The following is a 26,816-nucleotide window of genomic DNA, read 5'->3' as shown; positions in this document are numbered from 1 at the left end:
GAGTTGGTCCGTATACGGCAAACTGCGGCGCAACGCTTTTCTTTCAATAGCCATTCGTTCGTACCTGATAATCATCCATAGTATTAAAGTTCGAAACCAAAATTTGGATGTTCCGATGTTCAGAAAGTGACGTCACCCAAAATTTTATTTCTCTTGACGTCATCGATCTATAGTAATCGTCGACGACGAAAATCAGACGAATTCCTCAGTCTAGAAACAACCGCGCGGTAGAGCGGACGGATGAGAATCGCGCTCCGCAGAGTTCGAGTGGTGCAACTCGAGTTCCAGGACAAGCGCTCCGTAGTTTCTGCGCTCTAGGTCCGCTACCTGGTGCAACTCGAGTTCCAGGACAAGCGCTCCGTAGTTTCTGCGCTCCAGGTCCGCTACCTGGTGCAACTCGAGTTCCAGGACAAGCGCTCCGTAGTTTCTGCGCTCCAGGTCCGCTACCTGGTGCAACTCGAGTTCCAGGACAAGCGCTCCGTAGTTTCTGCGCTCCAGGTCCGCTACCTGGTGCAACTCGAGTTCCGGGACAAGCGCTCCGTAGTTTCTATGCTCCAGATCCGCTACCTGGTGAAACTCAACTTCCAGGACAAGCGCTCCGTAGTTTCTATGCTCCAGGTCCGCTACCTGGTGAAAATCGACTTCAGGGACAAGCGCTCCGTAGTTTCTGCGCTCCAGGTCCGCTACCTGGTGCAACTTGAGTTCCAGGATAAGCGCTCCGTAGTTTCTATGCTCCAGGTCCGCTACCTGGTGAAACTTGACTTCCAGGACAAGCGCTTCGTAGTTCCTGCGCCCCAAGTTCGTTACCTGGTGAAACTCGACTTCAGGGACAAGCGCTCCGTAGTTCTGGCTGTCCAGGTCCTTGACCTGGTGACTATTGACCTTCAGAACTAATTTGCCGTAGTTTTGGCTGTCCAGGTTCTTGACCTAGTGACTTTTTACTTTCAGGACCAATTCTCAAGTGTACAAGTTTGATTGTTGAAAACGTCACGTCTTGTACTATCAAACCAATATGCATGCTTCAGATAACATTTAGAATCGGAAAAAAAACCGAACGACCAGGATCAACAAATTGCAACTGGTGAGTAGTTGGCATAGTATACATAGGAATACATGACAATAACGTCGTTCAATTAGAGCTAAAATTGCTGTGCGTCGTGTTTCAAATCTATTAGCACTTAGCTGATTGTTCCGTGGTATTTTTTGACGAAATTTATTGTCATAAAATCACAATACGTTAACTTACATGCATGTGTAAACATGATTTGTAAAATTATGTAGGAAAAATCTTACGGGCAGATTCGGTTTGCATCACATGCTCAAAGACAGTGTTCATTCCGTGTACTGTGAAGCAAGTACCAGACTTTTTTGGGGAGTCCATCGTGCCCCAGTCTCCCCTACAACTATGTCACATGGTAAAACACGACAACGAGTAAGCGAGCTCACACGCACAAAAACCATTTATACTAGGCATCCGACTCCGAGCGAGCTTTAGCGAGCGAGGGTTGTAAAGCTAGTTGGTTACGAAATTTCGCCAAACAGCGAACAGCCCAGACTTCCGTGAAGTTTTCTCCGTCTCTTGACCCACGCCGCGTGCACCAAATCGTTTGATATCGCTCGGAACACGCTTTTTACACGCCTCAAGTACCGGCACCTTGGTCACTCGCCGTTACGCATCGCTAACTTTCAGCACGTGCTGAAATAGGTGATAGACGAAGCTCTAAGAAGCAACAAAGTTACGCAGGAGTCGTCACTTAACGGTACGTACAGAACTACGTACTCGAAGTTCACGCAAGTTCAAATCGTGAATCGAACGCCAGACGACTGACGACACTTGAAATACGTTCGTTTATTTGAGCGAGAGTTGGACATCCATTGGAAATACAAAATAACGTACCGTAAGACATTGCAGGATAGGAGATGGAACCATCTTAACGAAACGTTACAGTGGGTTGAATTGCGCGTGCGTAATTGTATGGTGGATTTGTTGTACGGAAATTCAATTCTCCTCTTCGTATAAAGGTATGTTATTTATGCATGTATGTACATGTGTGTTCAGCGAGTGAAAATATCGTGGCAATTAGTGTATAACGCACACGTTGTGTACCTACCACCTTGCATAATTTTCATATTCAGAATGAATTAAAATCCTTTCTCTGTTTAAAATTAAAAATTATATCCCACGTCTCAAGAAGTTACGATAACAGTACGTGAAACGTATTATACGTACATCCTGTATTATACCCAACGAGCCACAGAAATAGGCCAAAATTAAACCGCGCTCTTCATATTATTTCACAGTAGTTTTAAAATTCTATACTCCCGAAGAATCCGTGCCCAACAGATGTGGACGTCGTCGGATCTTGATCTGATTACTTAAAAAATCAGATTTTGGTATAAAAGAATGGAGAAAAAATACTATTTTGTAATCATTCGACGTTGGCTCTGCCGCACTTCTTTTATAGACGGCATTGTCTACGGTGTGAATTATGCAGGCAAGTTATAAAAAAATAGCGAAACAAACTTAACAAGAATGAGAATCTCAAACTCTGGCTACTCGATTATTGTACTCGTCGATTGATTCGAACTCTATAATAACAAAACCACTGGCCTGAGAAATACGAAATCTCGTTCACGCGACTTGGACTCGCTATAGTCACAAAAACCAACACATTTAATTATTTTTATTTTTTATATAATTTATTTTAATTACGATAAAAAATTCTTTACCGCCTTTTAAAAAACCGGATTTTCCGCACCGTCCTGGAAGCTTGGAGGTGATCCCCCCAAACAATGACTTCTAAAAGGTCAAGTCGCGAAGCAGTCACGGTTTCATCGGACCGACTGCTTTAATACGTCGATCAGATTATTGCAAAAACTGAAAAGTAACATTGATTATGAAAACAAACGGGTCTAAACTATTCGCCTCGACACCGTATCCCACATACCTGGTTCTGGATTTACATCCGCATGCAGAAATTCGAGGGCCAAATTTTGCAGCTCGATGGTCCGTAAAGACCAGCGTGTGGCGAATCCGAGATGAAAACTAACCAGGTGAAGTCGTAGTGGTGGAAGCGGTGACGGGACGCTCCTGGATATTACATCGACGATGGAGAGTGGTTGCGGTGCAGTTCGTTGTTGATCGTCGGTTGCGACGCCGGCTGGTTCTGCTCCCCCGCATTTGGGAAATCATTCGAAGGAGTCTCTGATCTTCTTCGATAATCTTCTCTCACGAGTTTATTCCAACGTCGGCCGTTCATCTCCGCGGGCGAAAACTTTTCGAATCAACGTACACGGTAAGTGGCGTCATTCTTTGGGTCATTTTTCACAGTCGGTTGACGGTTGTTTGTCTGACATTTGTCCATTTGAGAATCCATTCACCTGCATGACAATCAATCACTTTGAACGGTTACGCTGTTACCGATTCTCTCTCTCCTGTAGTAATTTTTTAACTTTATTATTCAGTGTAACTGATTCATACGTCGCACGCTGACTACGGTTATAATTTTTCATGCATCGTCACATTCGCGGGTTCAATGTCTTCATCCTCCACGCGGCATGCCGAGATCGAGATTATTGCCTGAGTTGCGACTCGACTTCTGTGGATCACAACCGGAGATTCTTAAATGGGTTTTTCGCGTCTCTCGTCGTTCAAGTGGCGGCTAAAACTTTCTTTACAAATGTCACACTCGTTAAAGCATCGTTTTCAAGTGTGTTTTTAACATTTTCGAACATTACATATTCGGTCAAACATCGATAGAAGATTTGGTTTCGTAATTCGATTTCAAACTCGTCTTCGAACTTACTCGGTATATGCCTATAACGTACGAATTTGATCGATGCAAGGATAACGTCGAGATAGAAGAAAAGTGAAAGGACGCCGCAACTGTAATATCTGTCCACCGGCAAACCAAAATAATTAGGGCCCAAAAGTACTTGACTATCTGTACATAGACGTGGATCGTACGAGAGGATAATTTGCACGGCTGCGCCAAAACTAGACTGTACGATACTTAGAGTCAGTTCTGGTGACATTGTCATTATCTTATACAGCGACAGCGAATTGCTGACCCTAGAATCATGTTTAATATATTTCCCATCACAAATGCCTCATCAAAATTTTTGACGGGATTATTTAAAGTCAAACAGATCTCATTTCAGAATACTCATTTCTCTCGTATGAAATATTTGTGAAATGACGAGTATTAATTTCGTAGCATACATATACGGCTAAAGATTGCGGACTTCTCGTAGTCTTTTTAATCCAAATCATCTTAGGTAGAGGCGGACTAACAAACGCGATTCATCTCGTCCATTCCAAAGTCAATTAGTGGTCGATTAGCATATTAGATGGATCTATTTTATGGGTCACGGTGTGCTATCGAGGCAGTAGATCAGCAAGCGGTAATGCCGACTCAAAAAATAAATTGATGCAATTTGTTAACCGAGGCTCGAGCGGAGCGATGTCTGCAAACTTTAGAAGCGTATAGTTGTTTCACAGGACCAGTGCACCTTATTGAGGTATATAACCGGTCCAGTCAGTATCTTCGAGAAGTGGCCCTGCCGTTCGAAGTCTCTTCGATCTCTTTACAATCGTCATGAATTTTTTATTGCCAAAGTCACCGGAAAAAAACAAAGTTGTGATGGGGAGTAGATATCTTCGAGTCACCGCAAGTCGTAACGCCATGTCCAAAGGTGTGAGGCAACGTGTAATTGGAAACCATATTAACGCCTGCCAATCCGTGTCACTTTGCTTGTTTCCGTTCCGAGCTCAGGTTGCCAATGTTACCGCCAGACCCGGAATCGTGATCGCTAACTACAGGTTAACACGAGACCCGGAATTCTGCAATTTTCGAATTCATGCTCCGAGGTAGGGACTCGAATCGCCAAAGAGCAAAAAGTACTCGCGACCTTGCGGAAGAGCTTGGTGTAGGTGTAGCAATTCAAAAGCCGATTCGTGACCGCGATTTATTCACCTCTGTAATGAATCCCTAGATGTAAACTGGCCACGCAGAGTGACTAGCCATATTGTCTAGAATCTTGTACCGGGGGATCTGCCTCCATAATCATGGGGCATCCTTTCCTTGACATATACGAATAGGTAACGTGATTGTGCCAATCCTTTTACATTCACTCCTTGGATCAAACTCGAGATTCCAATTTAAACTCTCACTCCGCGTATGCATCTACGCACGTTGGTGCGTCTATAAATGGTGTAATACTGGAATGTTTTCGCTAGTACACACGTGGAACGGATCATATCGTAAAGGGGATGTGTTAGGATCTTCTCACTGCATGGAATTAGATTAAGCAGCACGAGTGGATCGAATTATTGGTGAAAGTATAATACAGGAGACTAAAAATTGAAAAGATTTTTACTTCCATCACATTAGTGTAAACATTAACGACTCATTCGCAATAGTATTCTGACTTAACTCTGGCGCACTTGACAATAGACTGGCTACCGTTTGGAAACGTGGGAACGCGAACATCCACCGCAATCTACTGTCGGACTTTAATGTCTACGCACGTATACCATCGCTGCAATGATAATCACATGATGAATGAGATAGTAAGGCTGCGTGTGATGTGCTCATAATTAACTTTTGATGTTATAACCGCTTTATACGAATAATTTGCACACCTCCGTAAGAATTAGACGCTGCATGACAAGAATGTCCCACACGTCCCTATTCAAAGTTTGCTAAACCTCGAGAAGTTGGTGTGTTACTTGCACGAGAGGCCAAAATCGTGGCCATGACAGAAATTCGCCGTGAGCAGAAGATATACCTATAAACACAGAGACTATTCGCACTGTACCGACCTCTTCAGAATCACTAGTCCAGGCCATGGAATGGATATTAAAATGCTGAAATCCATCTTGTTCCGATGAATTTTGCATCGTATATCTAGGTTTGAGCCTCTGTGCGACTTCTGATTGTTATAGCTTATCTGCAGACTGAGCATCCAGACTGCAAGTAAGCGGCTCATTGCCTCTATAATCATCTCTCTCTGAACCATAGGTCGAAACTCAATTCAACCCAAGCGCTCCAGCAGATGTAGCTTCCTGACAATAATTTGATAATCCCCGAACAACGGCGACGAGCAAGTAGTCCCTCACTGGTAGGTATTTGGAGACCAACTACCTGATCTCTATCGTATACTGCTGACACGAGTCCAGACGAACTCGTAACAACGCTGTAATTCTTGCAGCTTGGAATTACAGTGCAAATGAAATTTTGAACTTTGACTTTTGTGATCTACCGAAAGATCGGGCCGATTATTCGAGCTCTCGCGATTAAAGACAGCCACACTAGAGTTACGGAGTAGTAAAGGAAGACGAAATAAGCACCAAATTAATTAGAGAGGTCACACACTTGACGGGAAAAAAATAACGCACACATACATGCTACTCTACCACGAACTCGCGTCTGATACCTGAGACTTTTAATCGAGAAAGTTGTTTCAAAGTGCCCCACTATCCTAGTTCTTGTACAAAATCGTCCGAGCACCGTACGCGATTGGTCCAGGATCACTTACACGTTCACATGCCAAAGACTTCTCGGTACCAAAGTTAGCCACTCGTTCGCCAATCCATGCGATAGGTACCAGATCTGCCTGCTATGTTTATTGCGAAATTATTACGTGATACCCACACAGTCATGGAGGCTGAACAGTTGATCGATTGCTCGAGGCTGCATGCCCGACCTGTTCCACGGGTCTATCGGTAAAATCCATTTGCGTACTCCAGACTTGCGAGTAGCGGATCCGAAGTCAAGGTTACGCCATACTTTCGAGTAATTGAAGCGACGATACCCGGTAAAGAAATCGCTGCGAATTAATCATCGACGGTCGTCAGCGTTTCGTATCAATTCTATGCCAATATTGCGGAAACTCGAACTGTTTGAAGAATTTATCATGAGTCGAGAGTGTGTGATGCATTGCGCAACTTTTCGATTTAAATCATTGATCCATCCACGATATTGCCAATATTTGCACGCCAAGACCGTGAAGCGTGATAACTGACCCTGCTTCTTCCTCTTACGAGAGTCGTATGAATTTATAACGTTTTCTCTCGTAAGCAGAATCGCATGACAGTGTTTATTTATAAAAAGAAATAGTACCTGTCAACCACCGTGGTTAATGGTTCTTGACCCGTCCCGTTTAGAATATAGTCAGGTTAGGTTGGATATCAGACTCAAAAGTCGCGCCTCAATTCAAGCTAGAGATAATTAACCACTCTACGTCAACGAAATTCGCTTTCGAAACAATTCAGCCCCTAAGTTGAGGTACAAGTCGGTGAACCAATAAGATTTAACACGTCACTAGCAGGTGACGGTTATTGGGTATTATAGTGGCCTAAGAGCATAGCCACGATTTTATTGCACGCTTAAAAGAGACAAAATATTCAGGGAACCGGTGAAAGTAAACGCCTATTAATTTCATACATCATATGTGAAATAAAATTTCCTGTCTCTATAATCTTGAGCAATAACCATGTCACCGTTACACACGGAGGTGATAATTTTACCTCGGAATAGCAGAAATTTACCTGTAGAAGATAATCTCTTTCACTTTTGGAAAAGTGTGATCCACGGCCAAATTTGATTCAGCGATTTTGTCCCGATAACTCGATTTTTCATCGATGCAGAAATCTGATCGATCGTGTTAGCGAACGCGGAATAATAGCGCATTCATCGAATACAGACGCTGTTGCCAATCGAAGTAGAAACATACAGTGAGAATCGGATTATTATAGGTACCGGTACACGTTTCACCGAACGAGTTTTCTTACGCTCCAAATAATTTCTCGTTCTGCATTACCTGGATTCACCAGCCGTTGTTTCGGTGATTCGTGGAAATCGCAGCTTTTCACGCATTGCGATTCTTTCCTTTCTATTGTTAAATAAAATAAAGATATCAGTGATTTTCGACAAATTTTTCGAGGTTTCCCCGCATTTTTACGCGAATCGAATGCTACTAGATGACTTGCCGTTGATAAATTCGACCGATTAATTCACAACCTGATCTAGACGTTTGGCAATCATACATATCATTTGTATAACAGTCACTGGATTCGGACGGTGAACCGGCGTAGAAGTAAATGCAATAAATAATAAATGAATTAAACATAAGCTCACATGTTGGGCTGTGCAATACAGTTCCTTATATGCACGTGTATATTTATTTAACATATCGGTATCATGGATTACGCACATGGACTAGATGGATGCCCGCGATATAATATAAATGTACACGGAAACGTAAAGATACTTCGCACACGTCCATAAACTCCCTGACAAAGCACAATCCATCGACTTGCAGGGTGTAGGAAAGTAGCCGTTGAGCATCGTAACAGATTTCGTAACTGGGCTGAATCGTGTTTCCAACGGTTATTGTGCGTGCAGGTGAACAATTTAAAAAATTAACAATGTACATCATCAGCGATCACGTGAGATTCGGTTCTTTAGAGCTTTCGCGCACAATATAATACACGTATATTTCTCTTTATCCATTCGCGACAGGTAATCCAATCCAGTCTCGCTCCTTTTGCCTTCTGCAGGCAGACGCCATGGATAATCCATGCATGCTACTGCGGATGTGCGTTATTTCAGAGGCACTCAACAACAACTTTACAGCCCTGGGAAAATTTTCACACGATACGTAGTCGAAGAGGGAAAAGCGCAAGTGGTAAAAGCCAGAATATGAAGTCAGTCACGAACATGCCCAGCGTTTTTTATTCAGCATATACCCAGCATGGTGCCGAGTCTTTGATTAGTTAGATCTGACGTCGACGTTAGTTGAATCGGTCGTAACGAACTAATTGCGAATTTGCTTCTTTACGCTCGATGACAGATAACTGTGATCTTGATACGCGGTGCCACATGAATCAGTGGCTCATTTTAAGAGGGAACCTCCGCTCGGTATCCGCGTCCTCATTTCCTACCGCGGTGTAATAATTATAATACGCGTAGACTAACGCTTTCATAATTGCCATGATTCTCCGCACAATAATACCGCGATCTCGTTGCGTGTGCCGATACCCATTCGGTTACATTTTTCATCATTCTTTCTTTTCGTATCGCGGATGGAGTGACGAAGTCCAACGGGAGGGAGACTGGAATCGGGACAATTCATATGGTTACAAAAGCTGCAACAACAATGACTGCAGTCCGGGACCTGAGTTTCGACACCGTATCCGGTAGATCACCGCAATTCGTGACAACCTTAGGCATTTCCAATATTCTGCAACTTCCGATCCCTGTCCCGCTTAGACGCGTCGGGTTGCGTCAGGAGCGGAAAAGCTTGACCCGCCGTGCAACGTCGGCTATTATACAATTCGAATACTCGAGAATTCGCCCGCAGAAGGCTGTTGCCTCGATGAGATCGGTCACGAGATGCGCGTGATCGGAATTTCCGCACAGTCGAACGAACCCTGGGGTTCTTGCGACGAACGGTGAAACAGCCGAGCCGAAGCTTCGTCGTGTCGTTACACCTGGTGCGATGGGCGTAATCTGAAGGAATTACAAGAGGCAATACCGTAATACCGTTACGTTCACTGACCGCCAAGACGGGGCCTCGGCGAAACGTTGCGAAAGTCACGCATTTTTATGGTTTTTAATTACATGCACGTTTCACCGGGTGTGTATAATATGCCGGAGTCCCAATCCTTCGGCTAGGATGAACGAGGCTCAAGCCGATCAACGGACCTCCGGCTTCGGGCCAAAAGTCAATCTTAACAAGATAAACACAGCGCGAAGAGTCTCCTAGTGTGTAACGGATAGCGGTATAATATTACCCAGGCGAAAGCGGTATTTACGACTACTGGTGAACAAACGAGGTTGACTTTGATCATCCTTCGCATCTGACGGATATGAAACACTCGTGTTTGAACTTCCATGAAACACACCGGTCAACACCAATTTTGAGTCGGGGTTCTGGATGTCAATTTTTGATTTCTTCTGTCTAACTGACCGATAAAAAAATATTTTTATCAGATAAAGTTTGCTTTTGTGGAAACGAGAACGATATTTTAGATTTTAAGAAAAATTACCCATTTTCTCAAACATTTATTGTAAATAACAATTGAACAAAATTAGTTTCGCATTCAAATCACTTTTATTCAAAAACGACGAGCCATAATAAACCACAAGTGTAAAAGAATCGATAGACAAAGTTCAAAAATGAATATTTTGCGTACTTCTTCGATTTTCGTATGGACACGCTTTCGTTATACTAACCCTAATAACGTTAATCACGGTGAAGTCTGTCACATCTTGGTGGAAACTTTTTTCTTATTCTTCCGAATGAGCACCTCAACCAAAAACTTCAAGACTTATTTATCAAGGTAAAAACGACAAAAACAAACTTTACAAGTAATAAATAAAGGTTTTGGTTGATATTAGATGTATAGAATCGAAACTTATTCACCCCAGTAGAAACTCGAAATTTTTTTACTATTTCTGTGTTGACCTGTGTTATTAGCTACCGACGCGACGTTGGGTTCAGCGTTTGGAACTTGAGAACGCTTCGCAATATTTTTACAGGCTTTGAAGTAGTGAAAAATTATTCGACATTAATACTGTACCGGCTCATTTCTCTCGGGATTTCGATCCTTCGTCTACCGCATAAAATTCCTCTGATATCGCAATTAATCTAGAATATTTTAAACGTTTTATAGCTTTTTGTAATGACATGTGAAAGTTTTATGGTTCAAACCAACAGATGCTCGATCTTTTTTAGAATAATAAATAGGCACAATTTGTTGACAGCACGTTTAACATCAGCCTAAAGCTATAAAACTGTTAATACTGCCAGTGAACATTTCTGAAAAATTCGGTAGGATTCGGACCATGGATACATTCTTTGCTTTCATTCAAATCGGTTCGTTATTTCGTACGTACGTAATCTTTCTTATAAAATAAAACTTAGTCTGCTTCAAGATATCGTAAGAACTTATCCCAAATAATAGCGTTACATTATGTTATGTCTTAAATCGATTTTTGTCGGTGCCAATCATTGTTTCCGTATTACAGCAAAGCTGATTTTTAACATCGGTATTGAGTGCGTCTAATTGAATTATACAAAGAAAAAAAATTCTCTCCAGGAGTTGAAAAAAAATATATGTTTTCCAACGTAGGTGCTGATGACTTGTGAAAATCGAAAGTTTGTACAAGTGAAATTAGCCACAACTATTGCAATTCTTGTTATTTAAGTGCCCCGTGTAGCCGTTATACCCTACGACTCGATTTTCCCCTTCGCTGACTACCAAACTATCCTTACTTGAAAAACAGCGCTACATCTACACGTCATGAAAAACCCGATTCATGGAACCAATCTCTTAAATTTCAGCTCTCGATACCTGACAAACAAAATTCTCCCGAATATACGCGTTCAAATCTGACAGAGAAGAATTTAATGCCCTGCCCAAGCAGAGTTGAAACACAAAAATAAAAATCATCTTGCAACAGAGAACTAGCAACCTCTCGAATAATATACGAAATCATAGCCCATTGTATTCCTTACATATTGCGCCGTAAAAGTGGAACTTCAAGTATAATCGCTGCCGTAAATTTCGAACAATACCTTGGTGACCTTGTCGTCCAAGTTCCGCTATTAAAATATCTGGTGGCATAATTCTTCGCAAATTCCGTGTTTCAGATGAGCTGCAATTGCCCTTTGACGGCGTCATCGGGGCCAACGTTGGCTTCGACCTGCGGTGGCCCGTCCTTCATGCTCTTCATGGGTCTCCTCGAGGTTTTTCTGCGGAGCCAGTGCGACCTCGAGGATCCTTGCAACCGGCCGCAATCTCGAGATTACGTCGACACAAGGTGAGGGAAGGTCTCCAGCTGCGTAACGTTACGCGTTGTCTTATCGAGGATCGAAGATGGGGACCAATCGGAGCACGGGAATCGATCATGAATGGAAAACCGCTGCGCGAGCATTCGTAACTTGACGTATCAGATCTATCGTGCTCGGTCAAATGAGGCTTGGCGAAAATATTAAAACTTTAAGTCAATTGGAGGGATTGAATCTTGCCTCTGCAAAAATATAACTGTTTCAATTCCTCCGATATTTTTGTCGATTATCCCAACCTCTCCTGCACCGACGGATAAATCGTGCTTCAGACGCCAATTTCAAGCTATTCGTAATTAGATTTTGGTGACAAAGCAAGATTCTTTCGATAAATACGACTTTAGCCGTTTGTTTTATCGTCCACATTAACCAGACAGGGATTAAAAGAAAAAATGTAAACGTGCCAAATTCTATGTAAGAATTAAATGAAAGTTACAACTTGAGTATCAAAAAGTGCCAAATTCTATGTGATGAATTGAATGAAAGTTATAACTTCAGTATGAAAAATTCGTGAATACTGAATTTAACATACGCGTTGCGTCGTGTCATTGACCGTTTTGTACACTGCCTCGATACAACGTGAAAACTCAGATCATGTATCACGTTACGGAGTTCATTGATTATAAATAGTTCTATATCCACTCGCGATGATTATCGCGTCTCGTGTCGCTAAAAAGGCACTGATCATAACAATTATCAAAGTATCTGAATACCTAACGTTCAACATTACTTTTTTTTTTCTTCTCCGTTGAACGGAGTCAAATTGATCGCGACTGGACTTTTGTGCCCGTAACCCAGATTACCTAGTGCTACATAAGGCGTATACATGTAACATTCGCTCATCTGTCAAAGTGACAAATGACAATAATCGACGAAATAGAGATCATTCCGCGTCGCGCAAGTTGCGAAACAATTTAGCAACCGCATTACAGTTGTACTTTTTTCATTCGTGCCTCGCCTTCCGCAGTCAGCGAGGCGATCGGCATTAGGTATGAAAATTTTTCTCACACTCTCATTCTCTATTTCAGATACGATTTCATCGTGATAGGAGGTGGCAGTGCGGGGGCGACAATCGCCGCCCGATTGTCGGAGGAAAATAGGTTTTCGGTGTTGCTGTTGGAGGCGGGTTTGGACGAACCGACGGGCACTCAGATTCCATCGTTTTTCTTCAATTTCATAGGCAGCGATATAGACTGGAGATACACGACGGAGAGCGAGGACGAAGCTTGTCTAAATAAAGATGACAAAAAGTGCTACTGGCCCAGAGGAAAGGTGGGTTACTTGCACGGACAGTCGACACGCCGAAAGCGAAAGCGATGAATAAACACAAAGGTCCTCGTCTATTCATTCACCCACTCACATGTTTCATCTCCGAAAGTCAACTCGGAACGTGAGGGGACTACGCGTGCATACCTATATTCGTATACCTCTGTATATTTATAAAAGTAAAACGGACGTGCATGGAGCTGGAGTCTACATGGATATATATTTCACGCCGTGACCCTTCGCCTCCATGACCGTCCTTCAAATCGGTACATTTCTACTTTTACAAATGCGAAAGTCACCACGTGCTTACTTATCGCCGATGACATTGGCACCCACGAACCTCCGAATTACACCTCGATGGAATATCGTTATTTTTCAATAATACTTGTGTTTTTTTTTCTTACGTCCGTCAACACCTGAGGTGTCAAGAGCATTTTCAGTTATTCGATTTTTCATACTTTATAGAATGCAGTGATAGATGATTAGGTACGTCAAAACGGATCGATCAGATTCAATTCATGTACCTTTACCGAAAGTCGATCGTGTTTTTTGTTTTTTTTTTTTTGTCCAATCAATAGAGTTTTTAAATAAAAACTTGCCACGGTCAAATAACTTGTACATTATGTACAAACTAGTAGTCTAATTCCGGGATATGCCAGTTTACAGTATAGCTTAGGTAATGTGTCAATTGCGAAGAACGCATTCACGGTATCGCGTCGCAAGTTTGGGGTTTATAACCGCTATCGCGCTGTGGAGAAAGTGAGAAGTAAAAATTTCCGTAATTTCAAGACTTCGTGCACGATCTCAAACTACTGTTAATAGTAAAAAATATCAACGCTATAATATTTTCATTTACCCCTTCTTCTTTTGTAATGTAAAGTACAAGCACGGACAGTATAAATATTTTTCGATTCTTGACGTGATATCCGATTTTAAATTATTCAACCTGAGGTGTACTTGGTTAACACTTTAACGCATGTATCATGTGTGAGTGTTCGTTTCTGAATAATAAAAATGAGAAGTTCATAACGGGTGGAATGAATTTTTGGTTTTAAGCCAGATTTATTGATGAAAACAATTGAAGTAAAAAATTTTAGCGTGGTATAAAATTCGAAGCACTTGTAACGACTCGTTTTACAAAACAAATTTGACAATGTAATGCACAAACTTTTGCTGCAATCCTCGTACAAAGTAATAATCACGAGTACTGGAAAATCGTTTGTTTCCGAATGAATCACGATAACTTGGAACCTTGGTTCTCGTACGAATTGCCTCATACTTTGCGAAATATGTAATGGGGTAAGGTTTATGACCAGCGAACGGGCCCTTGAATCTCACAATCGGTGTAACGATCAGCGATAGCTGAAACAAGAAAACGTAAAAGTTACAATGCAAGGTATACATAGTATCCACGAGCCGTGATTGGCACGGTAATTCCAAGTACGTAACAAGCGATGAAACGTCCATCAAACACTTTGCGACTCGTCCAAAGACTCCAACTGAGAATTGGGATTGACCTTTTCGTTTGAGATCCGTTATTCGTGGATGCTTTAAGAGAGATGAATGCGTGTAATGATGATTCACCGACACGCGTTGACGTCTAGGTAAACCTGTGACGCACATAAATATTCAAAAATTATTAAACCCTGGTTTATATCTGGGAGTTGTACAATATCGCCTATAATTGAAAAGATAAGTCGCCTTAGAACACAATAAGCTCTATAAGGGCGTTGCATTTGTGCTTGTTCTATTTTTATCACTTCTCTTCCCTTTTCCCTGCATTATTTAAATAAGTCACGCAATTAAAATAAGTGAAATCGTGGCAAATCGCAAATTTTTAGGCTCAAACTGGTATTCATGTGGAGATACGTATCACGTCCGTGTGAAAAAAAAGAACCGTAAACTACGCAAAAATTTTCTTACATAAACTGGTAAAGGAAACATTAATTTAAAATTTATCTTGTGAATATCCGACTCTTGGGCTATTATTATATCGATTACAATCTTTCTGTCTCGTTATATCACATCACTGTGAAAAATGAAAAGAACCAACTAAATATTATAATTAATGGTTAGCTTATACCATCTTCAGAATGAAGAATATAATCGGTGGGAGATGAAATTTATCAGCCGAATTACATGTATAATTACGCTATCCCAATTTTAAGACACATTAACCGCAAAGAAACGAAGTGGATTCCAAGATATATTTATAGTCGGCATAGGATGTTGGACGAATTTTCTCTTTAATGAGAAAAAGAGAAGGTACCACACCTGCTTATCTTATCTTTATTTATTGTTAGTTATCTTCGGGGAAGGTGCTCTGATCTCAACCCTGCAGCTTCGGTAATACGTGGACGTTAACTTTTCAGGTCCTAGGAGGCACCAGCGTGATGAACGGTATGATGTACATGCGGGGATCCCGTAAGGACTTCGACGACTGGGCCAGCCTTGGCAATCCTGGATGGTCCTACCAGGAAGTCCTTCCATATTTCATGCGGAGTGAGGATAATCAACAGATCGACGTGATGGACTCCGGCTACCACGCGACTGGAGGACCTTTGACTATCACCCAATTCCCCTACCATCCACCCCTCAGCAAGGCCATCATGGAGGCCGGAAAGGAACTTGGTACTTTGTGCCTACTCATTTGCGTTAATCGAAGCGTTTAAAATCGGAACGTGAACCTGAGTCTTGAACATCCGCAATTTTGGAAGCGTACTTTCCGTGATTGACTCGTCGCCTCTTTAAATTTCTTTGGAGTGAAAACTGTGCAACTCGCATGATCGAGTGAATATTCACCATTTAAGAGTGAACTTTTCCGCTTCAAACGTTTTGAATGTGAATAAAATCACTCTAAACTTTACACGATTGGAGTTGCGTAGTTTTCACTTTCACTGAGTAACTTTTCGCTACGTCGGAGTGAATTCTCATTCCAAGACATTAACCGAGCGATTGTCCACCTCTTTTCTCGTAGCCAAATTCAATTCGCATATCCTTTACATTTTTGTGCAACAACCACGACGGTAATTACGTTCCCTTAACCTACTTCGTAGATTTAAACATTTCATTGGCGACCTTCTACCATTCCCTTTCGTTTCTTATCCGTAACGGAAACGCGCACTCTGGTTAAAAATTATACGTTATTGTAACCAGTTCAAAACTCGCTCGAATCGTTACTTCGTCTGAACGCTGCCAACTCGCATTTTTTCCTGCTATACTATATAATAATTGCTTCACTTAAATGTTTACGCTGAATTTTTTCCTACCAGGGTACCCGGTGCTCGATCTGAACGGACGCTCCCACACCGGGTTCACAATTGCTCAAACCACTTCGCGTAATGGCTCGAGGCTGTCAACGGCACGCGCCTTCCTGAGGCCGGCACGGAACCGCCGCAACCTCCACATAATGCTCAACTCAACGGCGACGAGGGTTCTCCTGGACAGCAACAAGCGGGCCATCGGCGTGGAATTTTTCTTCGATGGAAAACTCCACCAGGTTATGGCCAACAAAGAGGTCATCGTCAGCGGAGGTGCGTATTCGATTTTGCCAAAAACACGTCGGTGTAATTGATTTTTTTTCAGTCAAATCGCCACATAACTAATTGTCCATTTATTACCATTCCCCAATTACTGCCAACAAGTTTTTGCTACTTTTAGTATCATAGTAACGGTATCGTGATACGACTACTCGTAGAGATCGTACGTAACGCGCCCATGCAGTGCTGCGGAGTTGAGAATTACTTCAGCGAAAAGTATGAGAGTGAACCTATATGTCTGTATCAATAACGTTGAAAGCAGTTTCATACTTCCGTTTGATGGGCACTCCGAAGAGCGTTGGTTAAAATAAAATTTAACGGCTGTAGTTTGAAATTCCAAGACTTACATTACAGCATCGTAGGTTCATGGTATACCGACCGTGTAAGAAATGGTCACACAGATTACGAACACTCTTCTTCGTCGAAGGGAAGAACCTGGAGAAATGTTAATTTCATCGCTTCGACTACCGTTTCACTAACGCAGACTCGTTTCTTTAAAATCCATTCGCTTACACAGTTGTAAACATGAAACAGCCCTTACGTTAAACCCGGTGGCGTTGAAATCTGCGCGTGGCAATTCGTCGTTTCATTTATGGCTGATCATGTAATTCCAAATGGCTCATTTCAGGCGCCGTAAACTCACCCCAAATCTTGCTGAACAGTGGAATCGGTCCCAGTGAAGAATTGCAGGCGGTTGATGTCCCCGTTCTTCATAACTTACCAGGCGTCGGGAAAAACCTTCACAATCACGTCGCTTTTGGAGTGGGATTCACCATCAATGACACGGACACGACGCCGTTGAACTGGGCCACTGCAATGGAGTATCTCCTCTTCAGAGATGGCCTCATGTCAGGCACCGGTAAGTTCTAGCCTCGTGAAATTTTTTACGGTAGGGTCGTGATGAAGCAAAGTCGAAAAGTTAGTTATCCTTCCCTGAAAACCGAATTTCTGCGACTTCGAAAACACAGTTATATTTATCTTCCTATAAACCGAAAATGACAATTAACCGATTGTCACAGAATCCGATTCGGTAAGCCAATATTTCAGTAGACTTTAACGTGCAACAATATTTCAATCGATTTCGATTCCATAAAAACCACACCAAAACCTCTCGAGTCCATTTCACTCGTGTCGTCAGAAGCGCAAGCAAATTGATTGTGAAAGTCTTTCCTTAAATTTATTTGCAAATATCAAAAGGCATCATATTCAACGTTCACCTTGAGTCGATGTACAAATCCCGGATGTTTATTATGCTGAATGTGATATTCTATACTTTCGATCAACCTCAATAGTAATAACCAGAGTTATAAACAAACGTGCACATGTATATGGTTTTTCTCCCCCGTAGAACTTTTGATCAGATTATCAGTACATTGCGCGATCTTTACGATTCATCCGTTATAACGTCTCAAGCAATTTTCCACGATCGTGTAACCGAGTCGTGAGCCGTTCCCCTATCCTTTCGATCCAGCCTTTGTTTGTAGGCCTAGTCGTTCCAGCATCGAGATGAAATTCCGCCACCAGTGAAAGCGAATTGCACAATGATCTGGTTCACGGCCCGAGCTGTATACTCGGTGATGTAATTTTTTTCTAATGCAATATTCCCCACGGAACTTCCAACTCTGCTGGCATTAATCTCCGCGCCAAAAGGAACCAGCAGGAATCCCCTGAGTCAGACTCGACGCGCCCCTGAATTAGGACTGGAACCTCATGACGTATTTTCCCACGGGGCAACACTAGGCGTGTGCTTATTGCTCAAGCCTGCGATACGACAGATGTAAATTTGTAATTAACGTACTACTACGCCGCCTGCGGGTTACATGCTCAGGATTATCTTGATTCGATGTTTGTGTTCTCTGCAGCCTGTAGCCTAAGACCCTTCAGAGCTGTCGACTTCGTATTTACTCCCTTCTGCAAACGATTTCATTCCGCGTGATAGAGATTAACTCCATTCGCCTTAATCTACCATGCAGACTTCCATGATACTGCAAATTTGATCACCAATATTTTTCTGTTTCAATGATTCATTGCGAGTAATTTTTTTTTTCGGTCAGTATGTCTTTGCTGTATTTCTTTCGTTATCCTGCTCGTGAAGAAGTCTCGGAATTGTTTATCCGACATCCAGAATAATATATCCATACGTTGGGCGAACGCCAACAGTTATCGTAAGAGGTTTCAGATACTCTTGCCAATACTTCAAAACCACTCAATCGAGTGATTTATCGATGCAAGTATTCACAGCCAGACGGTTCGAACAAAAAATTGATATTTTTATAACTTATCCATTTCGCAAATCTGCATATAAGTATGTGATAGAATCTCTAAGTGGTATGTATCCGGCTTGACTTATCGTTTTCTTATTCAAATCACACCCGAAACGTAACGCCTTTTCGATTCTGCATAATTTTGCCATAAAGAATTGTGCAACGAGATTCGAAAAACGAAGCACATAACTTATGATCCCGAGATTTCTTTCCCGATATGCCTTTTAGGAAGTCGTCGAAGAACTTCCGAAACAATTCGTGAATATCAGTACAAGTATGAATAAATAAAGATATTCCCAGTCTACTTTACAGTTACATCTCGTCGTCGGTGATAAATCAACAACTTAGTCACATATATTTAATGGCAAATATACAGTTTCGCCTGTAACGACTTGATTGGAATCCACGCGATTCTCTGTCGCAACTGATTCTCATGCCATGAACTTTCAGGCACTAATCCATTATCCTCGCGGTATAATACCTACTCTGTTTGCCAGACGAGCTTTCGCTCGAATCGACTCAGAGCACAAACAGACCGACATCGCTGATCCAATCGCACAATATGCCGAAGATACGGTTCCCCTCAAAGACCAGGACCAATGCCGTACTTCGACAACAATAAAGTAGTACAAAACAAGACACTGTTTAATTTGAAATTTCCAATTTCAGGCATATCGGAAGCGACTGCAATGATCAACACGAAGTATGCAAATCCTCGAGACGATCATCCTGACATCCAGCTGATATTCGGAGGATACCTCGCGGATTGCGCGGAGACAGGAATGGTCGGAGAAAAGAAGGGAGCCAATCGTAGCATCTACATAATCCCCACGCTGTTGCACCCGAAGAGCCGTGGGTACCTTCGACTGAGGAGCAGCGACCCTCTCGACAAGCCGATGATCTATCCGAAGTACCTTACAGTCCCAGAGGACGTAGCGCGCCTCGTCGAAGGCATCAAGTTCGTCGTGAGACTGGCGGAAACCGATGCCCTGAAAAGGTACGGCTTTCAGCTCGACAAAACGCCGGTGAAGAACTGCGAGCACTTGAAGTTCGGGTGTGACGCCTACTGGGAATGCGCTGTTAAGCATGACACTGCGCCGGAAAATCATCAGGCTGGATCGTGCAAGATGGGACCAGCCAACGATCCGATGGCAGTCGTCGACAACGAGCTCAGGGTGCGAGGCATCAGGAATCTGAGGGTGGCCGACACGAGCATCATGCCAAGAGTGACGTCAGGAAATACCAACGCCCCGGCTATCATGATCGCCGAGAAAGCTGCCGACATGATAAAGAGGACGTGGATCGGGTGAATCCAAAGAGCGTAACGAACGCCAAGGAAGAGTAAAATAAAAGTAAATTATTCGAAAATACGGGGATGAGACGAAACGTCGTTTTTGCTGGTACCGAATCCCCCGACATAATCGTGACTTGTCGCTGTAGGAAAAACTTCGGTGCAAATCACTCTCTTATCTCCTAGAGTACGTCCTTCTACCTCCTCTCGACAGCGTGTCTGTTTCCCTCGTGTATTCCGCAATGGGCGCAATGTTGAAAGAATTTACTTTAGAACGCAAGGAGGCAATTCCTTATTCCTTAGAAGAAACTCAGTGACAATGAACGATTTTCAGGACCGTGCCTACATGTGTACATCGTTCAGCATTTAGAAGGTACAGGCGACCTTCTAAACGCTGGAACATTATCCTCGTTGTTAACCAAAAGACGAAAAAATCAGTAGCTTCGGAAGAGTTTTATTTTTACCAGTAATGTACCGTACAACCTAATCGCATACCTGTAGCATTCTTAATACTAACTTAATTCTTGTACAAATCTACGCAGGAAATGATGAAGAAAAAACAGATGTCAATCAAACTTAGCATAATACCAGTTACTATACTATATTAATAATAACATTATCCCTTTACGCATTATTGTTATACTTTAGTATGATACAGTATTTACATTTAGCCGTAAGATTTATAACGGTCGTATCGTATCGAGCGTCTAGTTGGAATAAAGTAAAGCAAAGTACAGTGAATATCGCGACACTGTAATAATTATTTCTCTGTTTCAAATTTCGTCGCTGCATTTTCATCCAGTGGCCAAGTACTGAGAACGCTTAGTACAATCTACCACTACGCACCGAACCTGTTATCAGCGGTTGCGTGGGCACAGGAAGTCTCAGATATGGACAATCCAATATAAGAGGCAAAGTTCCCACTAACATTTCTCTTGTCGAGCGTCAGATAGAGTCCGTTTTTTGCGATATTCGCTTGTTATTACTCCTCAAAAGCACAAAGCTTACCAGTCGCACATAGTAGTTCCGTGCGTGATATAGTGAAACATGTTGCAGAAAGCGGTTATTGCGCTTGTGCTTTCCAGCTGCATGATTGGTTTATGCGTCTGTATTCCTACGGTAAGTTTCGAGGATTGATAACGTAGAACGACGGATGATATATTTGAAAACATTTTCACATATAAAGCCGAAATTTATTACTCAGAGAATCGCCGGCGACTTGGCTATTCTTCGTCTCTGTAATGCCTCGAGTACAGTCAGTTTGGACACGGTTAATTCGGTCCTGATCCATCGCGACATGCATCATTCGCAGGCGAAAACGGACGCGCTCAAGGTAATTAGAAAGTATATTTTTAAACTCACTATACGACTTTCCATACGTAAGTATGTAATGAAAAGCGTTATTGTATTCCCAGTGTTTCCTGCTCTGCATTTACGTCGAATACGGTTGGGTGAGTACATATGTTAATGAATTATTCACAGCTCTGCTAGTCAATGAATAAATTTTTTCGCCCGTCTATCATTCGAATAGTCACAACCAACTGGCAAGAACGTTAATCAATCTTTATACTGACATATCAGAATGAATAATAAGTCTGACGCAACTGGTCTTGAGATATCATGTCTACACGTATATTGATACTCCAAAAATTGTCACCGATCCCATGAGCATGACACGTCGTAATTTTATACGCTTTCAATGCCAGGCACCTTTTTATAGCTTTTTAAAAATATCCCGAACTGGGTGTAACGATGATTCAATTTGTTCAGATGGATCGTGATGGAGGCTTCGAATTGCACAGCATTAGATCAGCTTTGCAGGCAGCTCAGGTTCCTCAAGATCGGATCGAGATGCTGTCATACGGATGTACGGCAATTGGTACGGTGAAAAAATCACATTCCGTACATCACTTTTCTCAGGTTTTTCTTTAACAAGCAACCATGTATAAAATTTTTTTCGCTCGTCTTCAGAATCGTCAAGTCCTTGTAATCGAGCGTCTATCTTCACCGAATGTTTCTGGTTGCATACCGAAAATGGATTACAAGAAGCGACAGCAGGACCTGCCATGAAATAATCAATCGAAAAAGAATCCTTGGATCACGGGAGGTCGAATTCGAAAGTGCAGAAAAAACCAGTTTCCTGGTAAAAGTGATTTGATAAAAAAATGTGTCGAAGTTGATCGAAGGCTGCTGCTTCCGTCATGAGTTACACGTAAAAGTGAATTCTTCAGACTTCAGAATTAAACTGAAGGTATTTTAGAGTCACGGTGATTATGGCTTGTGTAATATTCAAGTTTAACACGCAAACTAATAATTTTTCGTAGAAATAATCGCTGGCTAAATATAACTTAGAATGATTTCAGTCACTTTTGATTTATCGACCGTACGCGATTCAAAAAGGTGACTACGAAATACATGTCAATGAAAAGCTAAATCTAATAAAACGAAAAATTTAAATTCAATCGCAATTAGTGATTAGGTGTGAAAGTTTTGTTCAAAATACCCCGCTGGGTATAGTGTGCTTATCTGCTTCAAAGCCTCTTTGATCTGCTTTTGCTCAATGAAATTACATCGGAAAAAACGTAACCTTGGTGTTTTGAGATATGAATATTTATTGATTATTTGATCACACATTGGTTAATATATATAAATTAAACTACGTCTTACGTAGCTAACATTGTACTTTGGTGTGTTTTATTGATGGAGCTTGAGCTCCGAAAATGGCAGACCAGACTCATTTCGCTCATATTCGCACACTGCGCCTTGATTGTTGTTATGTAAAATTGAAATGTTTCGAATTTTCAAGATACGAAACTAGGTTCGTTTCGGCTAATTCCAGATGTCTTGTTTAAAATTAAGACAAGTTATCCCCGATTTCACTCATACCCAAAGCTGCCATCAAACATACGTGATAGGGCTGTGCAAATCATACGTATACCTATATTTTCTCCCCACTTGAATAACGTATGAAAAATTATAACATTTCAAATATTTGCACACCCCTGTCACATGCGTAATCCTAAATACTTAATAATTAAATATAATATTTTGTAGACTAGTCTTACACCATAGAGGAAGGTTGATCCTTTCGCGAAATAAGCTGACCACAACGAGTGCCTGCAACCCGATTAAGAATCCAAATTTGACTCGGATAACAGATATAATTTGAAGTCGAACCTCGGAGAGGAAACTAGGGCTGCAAGCTTGTAGGAAAATCGCTTGACGAGCTCAAATCGTGAAAAGTTAATTAAAAACGACTTTCTATAAATTAATTAGTTGTAGCTCCTCCTTCGCTTGGCACACTTGTACATGCGTCGGATTTTTTGGATGTCTTTCGTACTGAACCCTTCGCGCTGTCCAAGAACTGCCTTGGTTTTACCGAAGAAATACTCACCGACCATCGAGAGAAGACCGCCGGGCTCCTATACACACGGAAGGATAAATTAGGTAAACATTTATACTTAAACTTGGAGAGTTCAGAGAGTTTTCATTCGGATAGTCTGAGAATTTGCCACTCGTGAAAATCGTAGGCGAAGTTTCGCATCCATGCAAATCGCTTGAGATCTCGAATTACGTGAACTTTTTAACTCGGGATAAAACAAAATATGCATACTATTATGGAAATCGACGTGGTTCGGAAAACCGATTCTCACCTACTCTGCAAGCAGTTCGAGAAGAACTTTAAGCGTCAAGACCATAAGCCGCGACGAGCGTGGCTGCAATGTTTAATGGCAGTTTTCAACGTACCTTGGGCTCAATAGTCGGCTTCCCATTAGTGGAAAAAGCGTTCGACGAGTAATGCATTACGCTGCCATAGTCATACCCGACACCAAATGCGTCGGTGGTTTCCTTCGTTGCCCTCTCGAAATTGTTCCTGCGCCCTGAAACCAGGTAAAACAAAAAAACGCAAAAATCAAATAAAATTTCTTCATATTGGGTCGGCCGAAGCGACTGCTGGAGTCTCACTGTTAAACGAGCGCCTCTTCGCCTCTGGCGTTGTAACGAAATGGACGGTATAAACATAGGTTTAATAACATTTAATCACCGGCAAACGACGCGTTTATTGCTACGCTAGCAACCGATTGTATACGAGTACCCAAATCGGATGGTTAAACAACAGGCGTTACCGTGCAGCTAGTAAATTATTACAACATGTGAGTGTGATAATTAGCGTACCTGATTGGATGTTGCCCCAGTTGATGAGGACGTGATCGTCGCGTTCCCATCTGTTCTGTTCGTGCAAAAATCCAACCGCGTGCATCAGTTCGTGAATTATTGTTCCCTTTTTGGTGACACATCCCGGTACCTGGAGGTTCACATCCTGCCTACCTCCGGTACGACCTACGCTGCTCCAGCACCCGGTGTTCCCGGCTGCAATTCTTATGTAATCGGTCTCTTCTCCGGCGTAGGGTTTGAACTTGATGCACGTATTTTTGTGGAAGTCATCCATGGCTTCGTGGATCAGGTTCAAAGCCACTCCGGCTGAAAATTCGTTTATTATTTACGTTGTACGGGTTAGTAAAGTCAACGACCTCTGTAACGTGGCCTGCGCTAAATTCAATTCCGAAAATTCCATTAGCTAATAATTGCGGAGTAGTAAGAACACACGGCCCTGGGGGGATCGAGACCGAATCATTTTACGACCTTAGGTTAATCCAATTCTTCGAATTCGTCAATTTCGCTGGCAATATTGCGCAGTGATTGATCCTCGGGCAATGCAGCGCACGACACAGATCGATTTCCAACTCAATGTTATACTACCGCGAATTATACTGATTCCATTTTTACACAGAGGTTAAAAAATTATGAATCATAAATCGGACACATCTTTATACCTTAAAACGTAAAAAAAAACTTGCAGTAATCCGAGACTTTCCAGCACCCTGGACTGTTACACATGAAAACTTAGCATTTTTTCTCGAAAGTGAAAAAAAGTGATCGCAATCCGATAAGACGAAGTTGAGGAGAAGCTTACTGAAATATGGGCTGATCATGTAAGGGACTACACCCCCGGGCCACCGCATTGTCTCCGACTTGAGACCGTTGCGACCCATTCCTTCCGGGAAGAGGATGTCACCCTCGGCGTATTCCCCTAGCTCCTCTGGATTAATCTCCATCTGTTCGTGCCATTCAGCGACCTTTCTCCCGGTGTCATTATTCGGCAGAGCGTGAAGAACCTCCTCGAAATTTCGCATGTAGCCCATCGGCCCGTTGGGGCTGTCCACCGCGTTGTCAAATATGTCGCGACGTCGGAAATACGGCCAGGCTGAAGATGTGGCCAGTAAAATTGTCAGGAGTAAAGCTGAACGTTCTATTGCCATCGTGCAACGTTTACTGAGGACCTGCTGAAAGAATACAGAAATTAAAATATCATGTACGAATTGATATCAGGCGACGAATACTACTGTAGTAAATAATCAGTTCAAAATATTCGATGTGTTGAAAAAAGATTTTGGGAATTTGGAGGTACTAGAGATTTTGCTTTGAATTACGTTTTCGTCAATTGCAGGGAATATTTAAAAATTTGAATCGATCGGTTTGATCGAATTCACTGGACAGTGCTGTCAAATCAAATGTTCAGTTACAACGAGTCGAAGAGTAATCGAGGATCTTCTCGCTTCGAAAACCTACTTTTTGCGATGTACGAAAGGGTGGTGTTACTGCACCGCTGAAGTAGCTTTTCAATTACAACTTTCTGGCGCAGACCTGTTCGATTTGGGACTGACGAAATTCTCGTCCTGCTTAGCTTCTTTATATTGTGCAGGGCGGCCGCAGCCCCACTCCGAATACGGAAGTAATGAGACCGGAAAGATAAAGCGCAAGCGCTCCGCCGGAAGCCAGGAATTTTTACTCAAGACTCGAGTCAAACAACAATAACGTCGCGATGCCCCTATGATTATGTCGTCTTGGTGGGTAGGGGAGGTCCGGTGGGGATTCGCACTCGCTTAAGGAAGTTGGCATTGCGGCAAAAGGCAGATTATTGACGATTAACAAGGTGCAACATGACGCGGGTTTTTTTTCTCAATTCTTGTTATTCAAACATTACGGGAAGGTGTGGGCAGGGCCAGCTTCCTGATACTCATTCAAATGCAAATCAAGGCGAGCAAATATTTCTTGATAATCGCGTGAGACATCATCTTGCAAAATTTGTCAAAGAATAAGCTCAGCCGGCGCGTATCGTCCCAAGGTTGCGGTCGCCTCTTACGTGCGATACTGCAGATACATTCGAGCAGCATATACAAAGTCGAAGGTAATTATGACGAGGTTCACGACCTCGGCTTGCGTTTATTGTTGGTACAGTCATTTTTCTCCTGCATATGACTTCTCGGTATCGGGATTTTCAAGGTCCGACATCGCGAGCCGATACGTACCCTGCACAGTACAGAAAAGCAGACCTTTGTTTTCACGCAGTCTCGGGAGTGGGATGATGGCACATACATAAAGCCTTCCTCAACGCCCGAACGAATGATCGCGGAGATTTCCGACCGAGGACATCCGATGGCTGAAAAAGAATTACTCCGGACATCGAGTTTCTTTTCCGTATTCACACTTTGAAATTTAAATATCCGGGAGAAGATTTATTTACAAGATATCACTGTG

The 26,816-nt window shown here is 42.3% G+C and overlaps 3 protein-coding genes across 5 annotated transcripts; 2 read left to right on the top strand and 1 right to left on the bottom strand.

Annotated features, from left to right (window-relative positions):
* Positions 1-3,114: 3,114 nt before the first annotated feature.
* On the top strand, positions 3,115-20,957 carry LOC124177825 (glucose dehydrogenase [FAD, quinone]). The gene is made up of 7 exons (XM_046560664.1): positions 3,115-3,296; positions 11,662-11,831; positions 12,885-13,128; positions 15,495-15,753; positions 16,395-16,655; positions 17,290-17,520; positions 19,595-20,957. Exons 2-7 carry the CDS (start codon positions 11,662-11,664, stop codon positions 20,233-20,235), a joined length of 1,806 nt encoding a protein of 601 aa, XP_046416620.1. The 5' UTR covers positions 3,115-3,296; the 3' UTR covers positions 20,236-20,957.
* Positions 20,958-21,151: 194 nt separating this feature from the next.
* On the top strand, positions 21,152-23,059 carry LOC124177986. Of its 2 annotated transcripts, XM_046561003.1 has the most exons (5): positions 21,152-21,335; positions 21,421-21,549; positions 21,632-21,667; positions 21,987-22,095; positions 22,188-23,059. In XM_046561003.1, exons 1-5 carry the CDS (start codon positions 21,264-21,266, stop codon positions 22,289-22,291), a joined length of 450 nt encoding a protein of 149 aa, XP_046416959.1. In that variant the 5' UTR covers positions 21,152-21,263; the 3' UTR covers positions 22,292-23,059. The 2 variants fall into 2 exon arrangements, with proteins under 2 accessions (XP_046416959.1, XP_046416961.1); XM_046561005.1 differs by lacking the exon at positions 21,632-21,667.
* LOC124177985 (zinc metalloproteinase nas-13-like) lies at positions 22,811-25,947 on the bottom strand. 2 transcript variants are annotated; one of them, XM_046561002.1, is made up of 5 exons: positions 25,848-25,947; positions 25,192-25,561; positions 24,393-24,698; positions 23,964-24,097; positions 22,811-23,638 (listed from the first exon to the last, which is right to left on the bottom strand). In XM_046561002.1, exons 2-5 carry the CDS (start codon positions 25,535-25,537, stop codon positions 23,489-23,491), a joined length of 936 nt encoding a protein of 311 aa, XP_046416958.1. In that variant the 5' UTR covers positions 25,538-25,561; positions 25,848-25,947; the 3' UTR covers positions 22,811-23,488. The 2 variants fall into 2 exon arrangements, with proteins under 2 accessions (XP_046416958.1, XP_046416957.1); XM_046561001.1 differs by having other exon boundaries at positions 25,192-25,558; positions 25,848-25,933.
* Positions 25,948-26,816: the final 869 nt, after the last annotated feature.

This window comes from Neodiprion fabricii, chromosome 3 (assembly GCF_021155785.1).
Source record: "Neodiprion fabricii isolate iyNeoFabr1 chromosome 3, iyNeoFabr1.1, whole genome shotgun sequence".
NCBI classification, from domain to species: Eukaryota; Metazoa; Arthropoda; class Insecta; order Hymenoptera; family Diprionidae; genus Neodiprion; species Neodiprion fabricii.
The sequence above is the reverse complement of the archived record's forward strand: the minus strand, read 5'-3'. Positions and strand labels throughout refer to the sequence as shown.